Genomic DNA, 12,091 nt, shown 5'->3' with positions numbered 1-12,091 from the left:
TGAAACAGATTTCCCCCACAACTGACCATGGAAAAGCTCCCCTGGCTGCTAGGCCAAGACCCTCCTCCAGAGGCCCCCAGGACCAGAGGGGAGGATGCCCAGGAGAAGCTTTCCTCCTCCAGAGAGGCTACTGAGCCCGGGGGGTTGGGGAGCCCGGCTGGGAGACGCACAGGGAGGCGTGGGGACCGGTGGCGGCCCCAGCCCCTCCGGCATGCACGCCATTCCTTCCTCTGCTGGTCAGCCAGGAGTGTCCCGTAGAGCAGCTTGTTGGAGGACGGTCACATGTCACCCCACAGCAGGCAGGAAGGACAGGCGCCCGACCCTCCCCGGGGAGTGGCAGCTGTCACTCACTCATGGGCAAGCAGGAACCCAGGCTCCTGGGGCCCAGATGGATGCTCTGGGCCTCTGAGGGTCAGCCTGTCTTCCCGGCAGCTCACTGGGGGTCCCGGGACATCCCCAGAGCTGGGAGAAGACTGCTCACTCAGAGCACCCCTACACTCACACGGGCGCACAGATGCTCCCCTCAGGCTGCTTGACGAAAGCCAGAGCTCGGGACCCCCTCCCCTCCTGCCTTTCCTGGGCCTCAGTGTCCTACCATAACTGCCGGGAGGCCGGGCCTCTCCTGCGCACCGGGGTGGGGGTGAGGGGGTGGCCAGTCCCTGTCACAGTCAGCCCTGCCAGACGGACATTCTAGAATCTACGGAGCCAGATCCATTTTGGGAACCAGTCCCAGAAAATAGAATTTTTCATAAAACATTGATTGTATCAGAACGCATGGACACCTACCCCCCAGGGGGCTCTCCCTCGAGGCCCCTACGGGAGCCCAGGTGGGGAGGGGTACAGGCTGCCCTGGGCGCACCCCTCAGCCCCTTGGACTCAGGGCTTCCCAGCCCCACTGGGGCCTCCAAGGCCAAGTTCTGTGACCTCCGGGCCCTGGGGCTCCAGCTACACAGATGGAGAGAGAAGTGATGCCTGGCTCAGGCCCGGAACCGCGGCCGGCCTGCAGGACACAGGTCTGCCCTGGGACCTTCCCACAGTGCAATCCGTGCAGTCTCCCCTGCTCACTCCTCACCCGTCTCCACGACAGACAGAGCCCTTCCCGGGCCTTAAATTCGTGTAATTGCTTCTGGTGCCAGTAAAAGGTATTAATTCCACTTATGCATTCCATAAACTTTTAGGATAACGCAATTGATACCGTGATCGTGTTGGGACACCTCCGCTATTATTTTCCTGCTTGCAAACCTCCGAGGGGCTGGAAAGTTTTCTCCTGAATCCATTAGTGTTGACTCAGCCACATTCTGCCAAGAACCCCGGGGAGAGCCTTTGAGTCTCCCCGCTGCCTGCTTTTCCCGGGACCCTTCCCCACCGGGAGGGTGGGGCTCACCCTGCGTGCACTGGCTCACCCCTGGGACGGAGGGGCTGGCATTCACCCACGGTCAGGTGTGGGACAGCTGGAGGCCACTCAGGGGGGCGGGCCACGGGGAGCCCCCCAGGGACCCTGGTCCACCCTCAGTGGCCTGCCTCACACTGCCCCGCTGGACCAGGGCTCCAGCCATACAAGCCTCTTGGCTGACCCCGGAGTCCCCTCTCCCACCTCCCAAAATGCGAGGGCGGTTCCCCTTCCCTGGCGACGCCCAACCCGGGGCCGGAGGAGATGGAGCAGAGCGAGCGGGCCAGCATCCAGATGTCCCACCACCGGCTGCTCCTCAGGACTCCTGGGACTGGCTGGCCGTGTCATTACCGGCCCCTGGGGGACCCCGGGACAGGAGTGGCCGTCAGGGCCCAGAGGCCAGGCTGGACTGTGCGGGTTTGGAGACAGGGACCAAGGCACGAACACCGCCATCCCTGGCCAGGCTCTATACCGCCCACTGGGCCGAAGAGCATCATTGCCTTGGGGGACCAGCCCCCGCCCACAGCCCTGGCCATCCAGCGTGTGTCTCCCCACAAGGCCCCGGACACAGGACAAGCCCCGTACAGAACCCCAGAGCGGCCACGTGTGGGTGCTTCCTAGGCACGAGGCCCTGTCCGCAACGGTCCCAGGAGCCAGCGCTCTTGTCTACAGGGACCGGTCGGGCTACAGCCCACTCTCAGACTCAGGCCCACAGCCCTGCAGCAGATCCGAGGCCTGAACCCTGCCTGGTTTAGAACCTCGGAGGCTGAACTCACACCCTTCCCGTGCTCTGCGATGCGCCACCCGGCCGTCCTGGCCTCCTGTGGGGGAGGAGGCCTTTGTCGAGCCCTGGGTGGTGACCAGAAGCGGCCGGCACCCCGCACACGTGTCTGTGTGCATGTATGTAGTCTCACGTGTGCATGGAGTGCGTGCATGGCTTCACAGGTGTGCGAGGTGCCTCGTGTGTGAGCTTCGCGTGAGCACGCTGGCCTGTGAGCGGAGGGCTGGCCTCGGGGCCCAGGGAGCACACGTGTGAGATCCGGGTGCAGAGGGACCGCCTGGGGCCGGGGGCACTCGCCGGGGGCCTCGGCCAGGCAGAGGCCAAAGACCCCATTAACAGCTGTGGTCCCCGTGAGGACCAGAGAGGGTGTTTTTCCCGAGCGAGGAGAGGAGTGAAGGCAACAGTCGATTTGGAATTGTACTTGAGAAAAATACGAATTATCTATCAGTTACCAGCCGGCCGGCATGGCGGGGGCCACGTGGGGCGGGGTGCCGAGGCCCAGACGTGTGGCCAGGAAGCAAGTCTGGGCAGCGCCCGCGCAGCCAGACCCCCAGAGCTGGGAGCAGGCGGTGGTCCCCATCCAGCACCGTGAGCCTGCCCGCCCCCTCCCTGGGCAGGGAAAGGAGCCTGCGGGGTGTCTGCTCCCAGAGAGCCGAGGAGCCAAAAATCTCATTATCAATGTCTGTCGCACCTCCACCCTGCACTGATGGGGGCTGGGAGGGGGAGCTGTGCACCAGCAGCTCACTCTCCCCTCCCCCAGCACAGCTGCAAGAGAGCAGACGCGGGGGGGGGGGTGCGGGGGGGCGGGGTAAGGGGTGGTTAGAGCTTGGGGGCAGAGCCGCTGGGTGGAGGTAAGCCTACCCCTGTCCCAGGCATGGCTGGCCGGGGCAGACCACTCCATGCAGCCACGTGGGGCCAGACAACGGTGACCCGCCATGGGCCCTCTAGTCCTAACACTGAACCTCTGACAGGAGGGGTGGAAGCAACTGGGGGGGAAGTGGCAGAGACCCCAGGCAGGCTGTAGGGGCACAGTCAGCAGAGGGGCAGCTCCTGTCCCTCTCTGAGGACCAGCTAAGACCATCTATAGCACTCCAAGTCCCCCAAGACCCTGCAGAGACCCCACCAGCATCCTCAAACAGCAGAGAGAAAGAGCCAGGACCCACCCCCCAAGGCTTGCTAAGATTCCTAGGGGTCCAGCTGCTCAGGCCTTGGTGCTAGTTTTGGTGTGGGAGGGGCTGGGACCCTCCCCTGAGAGCCCAGAGAAAGGGCTTAGGAAACAGTATGAGCATGGACATGGAGAGGGAGTGAGCCTCCTGTCACCAGAGGTGTGTAAGGCATCTCCTGACAGCCAAACCTCAAATCTGGGGTCGGGGGACCAGAACCGTACAGGCAATAAGAGAATCCCCCAGTGGGTATAGCCGTTGTCCAACAACCTCACCCAGGAGGACCAGCTCTAGGGCACCCGGCCCAGGCCCTGCGTGTGGCTAAGGAGACGCTAACAGCCGCTCCTACTGCACTAGTCCCAGCCGTAGGGACAGCGTCCCCTCTAAGGAGCAACAGCAGCATCAAGGAAACACCAGAATGAGGAGGAGGGTGGGGCCCTGGACCAGGTGCCCTGCAGCCAGCGATAGGTCAGCAGGAGGGGGGCCCAGCCAGAGCGAGAACCAGAGAGAGCTGCAGGGACCCCCGGGCCTTGGATCCCAGACCAGGACTGGCCCCTGCAGAGCTAGACGGGTCTCCCTGTGGATCCATGCCCCTCCAGCCCTCCAGGAGTATGGGAAAACCACAACCTGGCCAGAGGGGTAGTGGGGGTCGTGAGACCCTGTTCTTCATGCGGCCGAGCCTCAGGATCCCCTGCTCTGTGTTCACCAGCCCCGCAGGGACTTCTCTGTCCAGGGGCCATTTCCAGAGGCTGGGGGAGACCGCGGAGCTGCTGTTCCCTGGAAGGGGTGAGGCTGCCCCACAGCCAGGACCTGCTTGGTGTCCCCGGGGGAAGGGTCCTGGCAAGTGTCCCCATCCTCCTCCTGTGTGGGGGCAGGAGAGCTGGAGGGCCCCTGTGGCTGCCTTTCCTGCCAATGCCCCGTGTGCCCTAGTCTCAGCAGCGAGCCTGTGGTCTGTCCCTGGGGGTCTCAGAGTCCCTGCCCCCGACAGCCCTGCTGTCCGCAGCTTCACCCACCTCCGTTAGGACCCTAGAGCCCCAACCCGGAAAGCCAGTCCCCGGGACGAGCACTTCCTACCTGCCTAACCCGCTGCTTGCTCTCCCCTCCACTTTCCTGAGTCCAGGTAAACTCAGAGCACCCAGGGGGGCTGCGGAGCACAGCATCCAAACTGACGGAATCCCCGCGGGAGGCCAGAATGCTGCCCCGTGCAGGGCGGGCGCAGGGGCGAGGCAAGACCCAGGTCCACAGCGCCTGAGGACTCCCCCGCCTCCCTGACTTCCCAGTCGCACACTGGCGCTCGCAGATGACAGCCCCGAGGCCGGGCGGGCAAAGCCCCAGCCTGTCAGCCACCAGACAGCAGACCTCCCTGCTGAGGGCACTCCCTGGAGGAGGCGGCCGAGCCTCCGCGCCCGCTCACCCGCTCACCCGGGACGGCATTCTCACCCGGACCGGACTCAAGCCCCACCACAGTGCGGGGATGCCACTGGTCCGTCTCTGTCCCACGGACCTCCCTGCTGAGCTGAGTCTGCCCCTCTGGGGCCCCGCGGAGGCTGGCCACTCTGGCCGCACGTCCGAGGGGTGGGCACGCCCAGAGTGCCCAGCCCCAGACCCGCCTCCTGCCCGACGCTCCTCCCGGCAGCGGTGGGCCAGGTGGGCGCGCCCTGCGGACACCTGGCTGGTCCTCCCTTGCTGCCTAGCCGGCTGGCCCCGGGGCGAGGGGCGATCAGCCCTTCGCACCCCACACCCCGCGGATGCCCCTGGGAGCAGGGGCGCCACTCACCGTCCAGGTGGCTGACTTGGCCGTGCTGGACTGCTGGAAGGTGACGTCGAAGTGGTGGGGGCCGGGGTAGTCGGTGTTGGAGGGGATGGCCGGTGCGGGCGACATGGTGTCGAAGGTGGAGCTGGGCTGCGCGTAGGGCGAGTGGGTGGGCACGCTGGCCGCGTGCTCCGGGGTGTAGGGGCTGGCCGAGGCCGCGCGGCCGCTCATCTGGTCCATGGTGCTGCTCAGCAGATTGAACTGGGACTAGCGTGGGAAGGGGGGAGGGAGGGGGACACACAGTCAGGCTGGAGAGTGGAAGCACGGCCGGAGGTGTCCTGTTACAGGAGCCTTAAAGGGCCAGCAGCGCAGTCATCCCAAATATTTCCCGTCCCCCCCCCAAACCTGACAGGTCACTGCTTGTGTTGGGATAAACTGACATATTCACCTCGCCCTCCCCCTCCACCAGCCTCCCCGCGCCAGGGTTTCTGGGTTCCACGGAGCACACCTGGAGGGCAGCTGCTGGTGGGGGAGGCTCCCTGCCCTGGACCTCCTGGCGGGGAGATGGGCTCGGGCTTGGGGGGCAGTATCCCCCTCGCCAGTCCCCCCACCCCCGGCATAGCATGAAGCAGGGAGACCCTGGGCCCAGGGAGGCAGACAGGGCAGGGGGTGGTCCCAGGGTGTGGGGCCCCGGGTCTGCCACCCACAGCCTCTGGGCTAACCTGGCCCTGGGAGCCCAGCGCCTCCCCCGGGGCCACACCCGCAGGAACACACTGCGGATGCATCCCCAGCAGCCCTCTTGGGTCGGTCCCTGCCTGGAGCTTAAGGAGGCCCCAGCAAAGGAGGGGGAGGACCGATGGATCCCTCCTGGAGTTCCGGCAGGGAAGGCATCTTTCCCAATCTGGAGGCTTCCACCGGAGGTGGGTCGGTCAGGGAACAGGGCTGCTGATACTGGCCAGAGGGGCTCCTAGGCACAAACATGTAAGCTGCCCTCCCTCTGTGCCCGGATGGCCATGATGGCCATGTATTTTAATCCTCTCTGTGGGCCTGAGGCGGACACTGGTATTATCCCATTTTCCAGATGAGGACAAGGACACTGAGGCATGGAGGGGGAGGGATTTGCCCGGGTGAGGAGGTGGCTCCAGCCACCCTCAAGGCAGCCACCCTGAGAGGGGACAGCAGGGGACGGCCAAACAGGGGCAGAGGGCCCGAGGCCCCCCTTGGGGGGCAGAGGCAGACTAGCAGCCAGTGCAGGAAGTAGGGAGACTCGGGGCCCAGGGAAAGCTCGCCCTGCAGCCCCCTCCACCGGCCTGCCTCCTGCAAGCCATGAAGCACAGGAGTGCGTCCGTCCATCAGGGCCGGAGGGACCGGCTGCTCAGCGGCTTCCGCCCCCACCCCCGGGGTCTCCTTCTCCATCAGGAGCCGGGGTTCCTCCCGCTTGGCACCCCCAGGAAGGCACACATCCGCCTGTCTGGTCTGTTAGTGACAAGGATCTTTAGAGCTTCTACTGAATGCTCAGTACAAGGGACGCCCGAGGGGGGAGGGAGGTGACAGGTGACATTGTTACTGAAGCCCTGGTGGGGTCCGCTGGAGGGCAGGCCAGCACTTTCCTTGGATGCTCCGGTCCCCTGCCCAGGCCTGGCTGAAGCTGCCATCCCCAGGGCCCCTCGGTGCGGGGTGGGGTTGATAAATGCGGGGCCCAGTCCACCACCAGCCAGACAGGAGACCCCTGCAGGACACTGTGAGAACCCCTTCCCGCTCTGGCCCCCCACCACCTTCCTAGCTTCCTGTGCCTTCTCCTGTCCCCCAGGGAGCACCCCCCAATGACAGGCAAGTGGAGAGACTGGCAGGTCCATGGTCAGAACGGTACCAACACTTCCCCTAATTAAGGGGTGATGAAACAGCCAGGGGGACCATAGCCTTGCCAGAAGTGTTCTTGCTGGGGGACCTGCTGTGGGGTCCCTGCAGAGAGGCTGGGCGGTGGCCTCAGGGGCTGGGAGGGGCTGGGGGCCACAGCGACAGGGAGCCCTGCTTCCTTGGGGCATGAGGAAGGTGCTCTAGGAGTCAGTGCGGACCGGAGCCCAGAGCTGGGGACCTTGTCTAAACCGCAGAAATGCAGGCTTTGAATAGGTGAGTTGTGTGTTCTGCAGAACGTGGCTTGTGGCTCCATGAAGCAGTTTAAGACAAGACAGGCGGCAGAGGAGCCGGCCTCCCATTCCACGTGGGGCCCCACTGGGGGACACCCCCTGCCCTGCGCCCCCCATCCCCAGGGCACGTTGCTTCCCTGTCCCCTCCTGGCCTCTGGTTTCTGTCTCCCTACAGGACTGCGGGCCTCACAAGGACCGCCACATGTCCCCACGCGTGGGACTGTCCAGTACACAGGCACCGGCCACGCAGGCACATGGAGCATGGCCGTGGCGAGCCAGAGGGGCGCGCAGCACCCGGACTTCGGACACTCGGTGCCACGAGGAAGCGTAAAAAGGAAGGATCCGCGCTCGGCTTCACACTGAGCACGAACTGAAACGTGCATCACCCCAATACCCGGCGCACATTATTCCGTTGTTTCCACGGGTTTCCTTTTACCGGTTTTCTACGCGGCTGCTGGAAAGTGCAAAATCACCCCGAGGGCCTTCTGCTGGAGGGCGCTGGACCCTGAGCACCTGCCCCCGAGCTCCGGCCTCATGCCCCTCCCTGCCTCACCTTCCTGGGTTCCAGGCTCCTCCTGCGGGAGCGGCACTGCCCGGGAGTGGAAGGAACGAAGGAGGAGAGACGGGCGGAGCGGACAGCTGGGAGGACGGGGCGCGGACCGGCCTCCTGCTCAGCCGGGCTGAGAGCCCCGTGGGTCCTGGGCTGGGGAAGACGGGGTGCCAGCCTGCTCCCCAACCCAGAGTCCCCGTGACCTCTCTCTTCCAGGACAAGCCAAGGCCCCACAGAGTGAGCCGTGAGCGGCTTCCCTGTGGCCACCCAAGGGCTCGGTGAGGACAGCCCGACGGCTCCGGAGCTGTCCCTGCTCCGTCTCCAACAGGAGGACAGCCCAGGCCAGCAGGGCAAAGGGCCCCTGTTCCGGAGAAACGAGAGGCAGGCCCGCGATGGCAACATCGTTCAGATTTTAACTTGTCCACATTCTTTTCCAGTCTGCGGTGGGTGCCAGGGAATTAGTCACTGAACCAAAAGAGCCGGCTGATAGCATCTGGGCGGGCGCAGGAGCCACGAGGCAGGAGGGAGCTGGAGGCTTCCAGCAGGCAGGTCCCCCAGAGATGCGGGGGAAGAGCTCCGCACACAAGCCCCAGACCGGGCTGCAGGCTCCCTCCCTCCCTCCCTCTGCCAACGGAGAGCAAGAGCCAGTGGGGGGCAGCCCGAAGCCTGCAGTACACAGCCCGCAGCCTGCAGTACACAGCCCTCTGACCCAGGGCACTTCGCTGACCCCGTGTCTGGGGAACTCCCCCCTCCCAGGAGAGTAGGGGACGGCGGCACCTTGTTGGGTCACTGGGCAGGTGATAGCTGTCCCTTGAGTCCTTCTTGGGGTCCTGTCCCCCCAGGAACACCTCTGGCTGCACCCCCAGGTGCTGTGTGGGGCCGACTGTGGGGGACCCGCTGGTGGGATGTGGATGCGCACGCCGGTGTGTGTCGGGTGTGGATGCGGAGGCCGGTGTGTGTCGGGTGTGGAAGCGCAGGCCGGTGTGTGTCGGGTGTGGAAGCGCAGGCCGGTGTGTGTCGGGTGTGGAAGCGCAGGCCGGTGTGTGTCGGGTGTGGAAGCGCAGGCCGGTGTGTGTCGGGTGTGGATGCGCAGGCCGGTGTGTGTCGGGTGTGGTGGATGCGCAGGCCGGTGTGTGTCGGGTGGGTGTGGATGCGCAGGCCGGTGTGTGTCGGGTGTGGATGCGCAGGCCGGTGTGTGTGTCGGGTGTGGATGCGCAGGCCGGGTGTGTGTCGGGTGTGGATGCGCAGGCCGGTGTGTGTCGGGTGTGGATGCGCAGGCCGGTGTGTGTCGGGTGTGGATGCGCAGGCCGGTGTGTGTCGGGTGTGGATGCGCAGGCCGGTGTGTGTCGGGTGTGGATGCGCAGGCCGGTGTGTGTCGGGTGTGGATGCGCAGGCCGGTGTGTGTCGGGTGTGGATGCGCACGCCGGTGTGTGACTCTCTCCCTTCCCCGACTGTGCATTCCTTCCTGATGGAGATGGGGAGGGCCGTGGGGGACCAGCCCCTCATTCTCTCCCCATCTCTCTTCCTAAGCCTGCCCGACACTGCCTCACGGAAGGCTGGGGAGCAGCTCGTCCAGACCAGAGGCCCCTGGAAGCTGGGGTGAGACCCCCTTGGCCGCGGGAGAAACCCGGGCAAAACCAGGACTTTTTTGGTTTGTTTTGCTTTCAATCAGAACTCCCAAGAGAGTGAGCTAATTAGGACATGCCCGGCCCCAGGCAGCCCACATGTGCCTACATGTGCGTGCAGAGCTCCTGGGCCCGACCCAAGGAGGACTGCGAGCAAGCAGGCGGGGGTGCAGATGCCGCGGTGGCCTCCCCTCCAGGTCGGGGCAGACGAGGAGCCGAGGAGCCGAGGAGCCGGGCCTGCCTCTGAGGCCGGCAGGCGGGTCAGGCGCTGGGGGTGGGGGTGGTTTTGCGGGGCCGGAGGCTCAGTGGGAGGACCCAGGAGCTCCCTCCACCAACAGGAGACGGGCTTCCCAAGGCTCTCTCTGTCCCTTCGCTCCACAAACGCTTTCTGCTGCTCTCTGCCAACTTGCAGGGGACACTGTGCAGGGCAGAGAAGGTCAACCTGCCCTCGGGACACATGCAGGGTGTTCGGCTCTGCATGAGCCCGGGGGGCTAGCCGGGCTCCCATGGTCAGCTCCTCTCAGACCAGGATCCCCGGTGGGCCCATTTCTGCTCAGGCACGGGCCTGCGCAGGTCTGGGGGGCCACGCGCTCACGGGTGTTCACACGCAGGGCTCAAAACCCACGCGGGGATGGGGCAAGGGGCTTAGACCTCAGGCCGCCAAGGGAAGGGGCCACCAGACGGGCTGAGGGTGAGTGGAGACCCCCCACCCCCACCCCCTGCTCCGTGGATGACCTGGGCTGTGTCTGAGCACCTGCTCTTCTCTGGAAAAGAAGCTGGACTGCCGGGGCCTCGGAGTCCCAGGCCCGGAGAATGCTTCCCGGAGGACCAGCAAGGAGAGGCCGAGGGAACCCCCTGGGGTGCAGCTGTCCCGGCCTCCAGCCCCCCCGGCCCTGCCGCCGCATCTGCAGCCGGGGGTCCCCTCCTCCCCTGCGGATCTGCCGGGGGGTCTCCCCAGCAGCCGCAGCAGAGACTAGCTCCTGAGCTGAAGACAGTGACAGGAGAGAGCTGCTGGCACTCACACGCGGGGACTCTCTGGCCCGTCTCAGCCTTCAACCCCGTCCCCAGACCCTGCTGCTTTGATCCATCCCCCGCCCAGGGGGTGGCAAAGAACAGGGGCCTGGTGGGGGGGCAGAGGCTTCACCTCCCGTGCACCCCCACCCCCATAGGCAGCAGAGGGTCTGGCCTGCCCACTGGTCCTCGTGCCCTGGGAACTCCGCTCAGCCCAGCCCCACAGCCCCGCCCCACGGCCAGACATCCTAGCCCAAGCTCCCAGCGCCCTTTGCTGGCCAAGCCAGTGTTGGGGGTCCCTAAAGTTGATTAAGGGCTGGTGACTGGCTATCTCAGAGCATGGTCTCTCCTGGCCAACCCACGGCCCGCCTACAGGCCTATCTGTGTGCCCAGGTCCAGGATGAGCGCCGCCCACAAGGACCACGTCCTGGGGCAAAAGCAGAGAGACAGAAGGGACTTCCCAGGTCCAGCAGGGTAGAGCAGGGCTCTGCGGTCAGGAGACGTAGGGGCTGAGGTCCCTGCCCTACCTGTGTATGACCCAGCCTGGCACTCCACCTCTCATCTGTAAAGTAGGGGTGAAACCATTGGTCGGTTATGGGGATCAGGAGGGTCCAGAAAGGCTATAACCTGCAACTTTCCATCAGGAGGAAGAACCCCTGCCCAGGACACTCCCCAGATCCAGGAAGCCCTCTGTGCACGATGCACTCCTCTCTCCTCGTCCGCACAAAAGCCCAACCATGAAAGGGCCGCAGACGAGGCAGCCCCAGCTGCCCCAGGCCCTCATCCACTCGCCCAGAGGCCAGCGCTAACCCGAGGCACAGATGAGGGGCGAGCAGGAGACCTCCGTGTCCCAGAGAGGCCACGTCCTGCTGTCCTGTCATGCCTGGCCCTGAGGGGATGCTCAGAAACCCTGGGCCGGATGAAACAGAGCCAGGAACTCACGGACGGACCCCAAGGCCCACATGGGCCACGGCCCCCACTCCTGTTCTGGGCGTCTCTGGGGCTGAATGCGGGCCCTGAAGGAGCACCCGGCAGAACCGGCCACAGAGCCCGCAGCCAGCCTGCCGGCCCAGGGGCCAGGCCACCTCCCTGCTCCCGCGCCTTCTCTTCTCCTCCCCACGCTCAGCAGCCGGGCTTCTCCAGAAGGGGCAGCCGTCCCTTCCTGTGAGCAGGGCTCATGCAGCTGCCTAAGATTCCTGTGTTACGTGTTCGTTTATATAAAACTGATAAACCAGCTCAAATGAGGTTTCGGGACACGGACGGAACACAAATTGTTTCTGAAAGCCTGTGCCCGGCTTGCTTCCTTGTGCCCTGCTCACTTCCCAGCGTCTGTGGCCCCCTTTGGCGGACTCCAGGCGATTGAGATGGGACCATGCAGCGGCCACAGCAGGTGTGTTCTCAGGTGTCACACGTGCTCTCTCCGGAGGGGACAGAAAACCGTGTCGCTAAAATTTACGACTCTTAGTATGTCCCCAAAGGTTCCATTCCAGGCTGACTCACTCACTCGTGGAGGGGACTGGGGGAGACGGAGGTTGTTCAGCCTCCTCCCCGCGTGGGGCCACACAGGGGCAGCCGGGGACACTGGGTTCAAACCCCAGTTCAGGAAGCACCCTTTGTCCCTGCCACAAGGACACACAGATTCCAAAGACAGAGCTCCTGCACCTTTGGGTG

The 12,091-nt window shown here is 65.1% G+C and overlaps 1 protein-coding gene across 8 annotated transcripts in view; it reads right to left on the bottom strand.

Annotated features, from left to right (window-relative positions):
• The window catches only part of TP73 (tumor protein p73), a 61,142-nt gene that overhangs the window by 14,290 nt on the left and 34,761 nt on the right, over positions 1-12,091 (bottom strand). For 7 of the 8 annotated variants that reach the window (XM_045063595.1, XM_045063600.1, XM_045063599.1 and 4 more), the window contains one exon: positions 5,112-5,354. The exons of the other annotated variant lie outside the window; for it this stretch is intronic. In XM_045063595.1, coding sequence (XP_044919530.1) covers positions 5,112-5,354 — 243 coding nt within the window. The remainder of the gene's footprint in view (positions 1-5,111; positions 5,355-12,091) is intronic. 8 annotated transcript variants of the gene reach the window in all.

The sequence above is a fragment of the Mustela putorius genome, unplaced genomic scaffold (assembly GCF_011764305.1).
Source record: "Mustela putorius furo isolate JIRA1106 unplaced genomic scaffold, ASM1176430v1.1 tig00003853_pilon_pilon_pilon, whole genome shotgun sequence".
Taxonomy (NCBI): Eukaryota; Metazoa; Chordata; class Mammalia; order Carnivora; family Mustelidae; genus Mustela; species Mustela putorius.
This window is presented reverse-complemented; position numbering and strand designations above follow the sequence as displayed.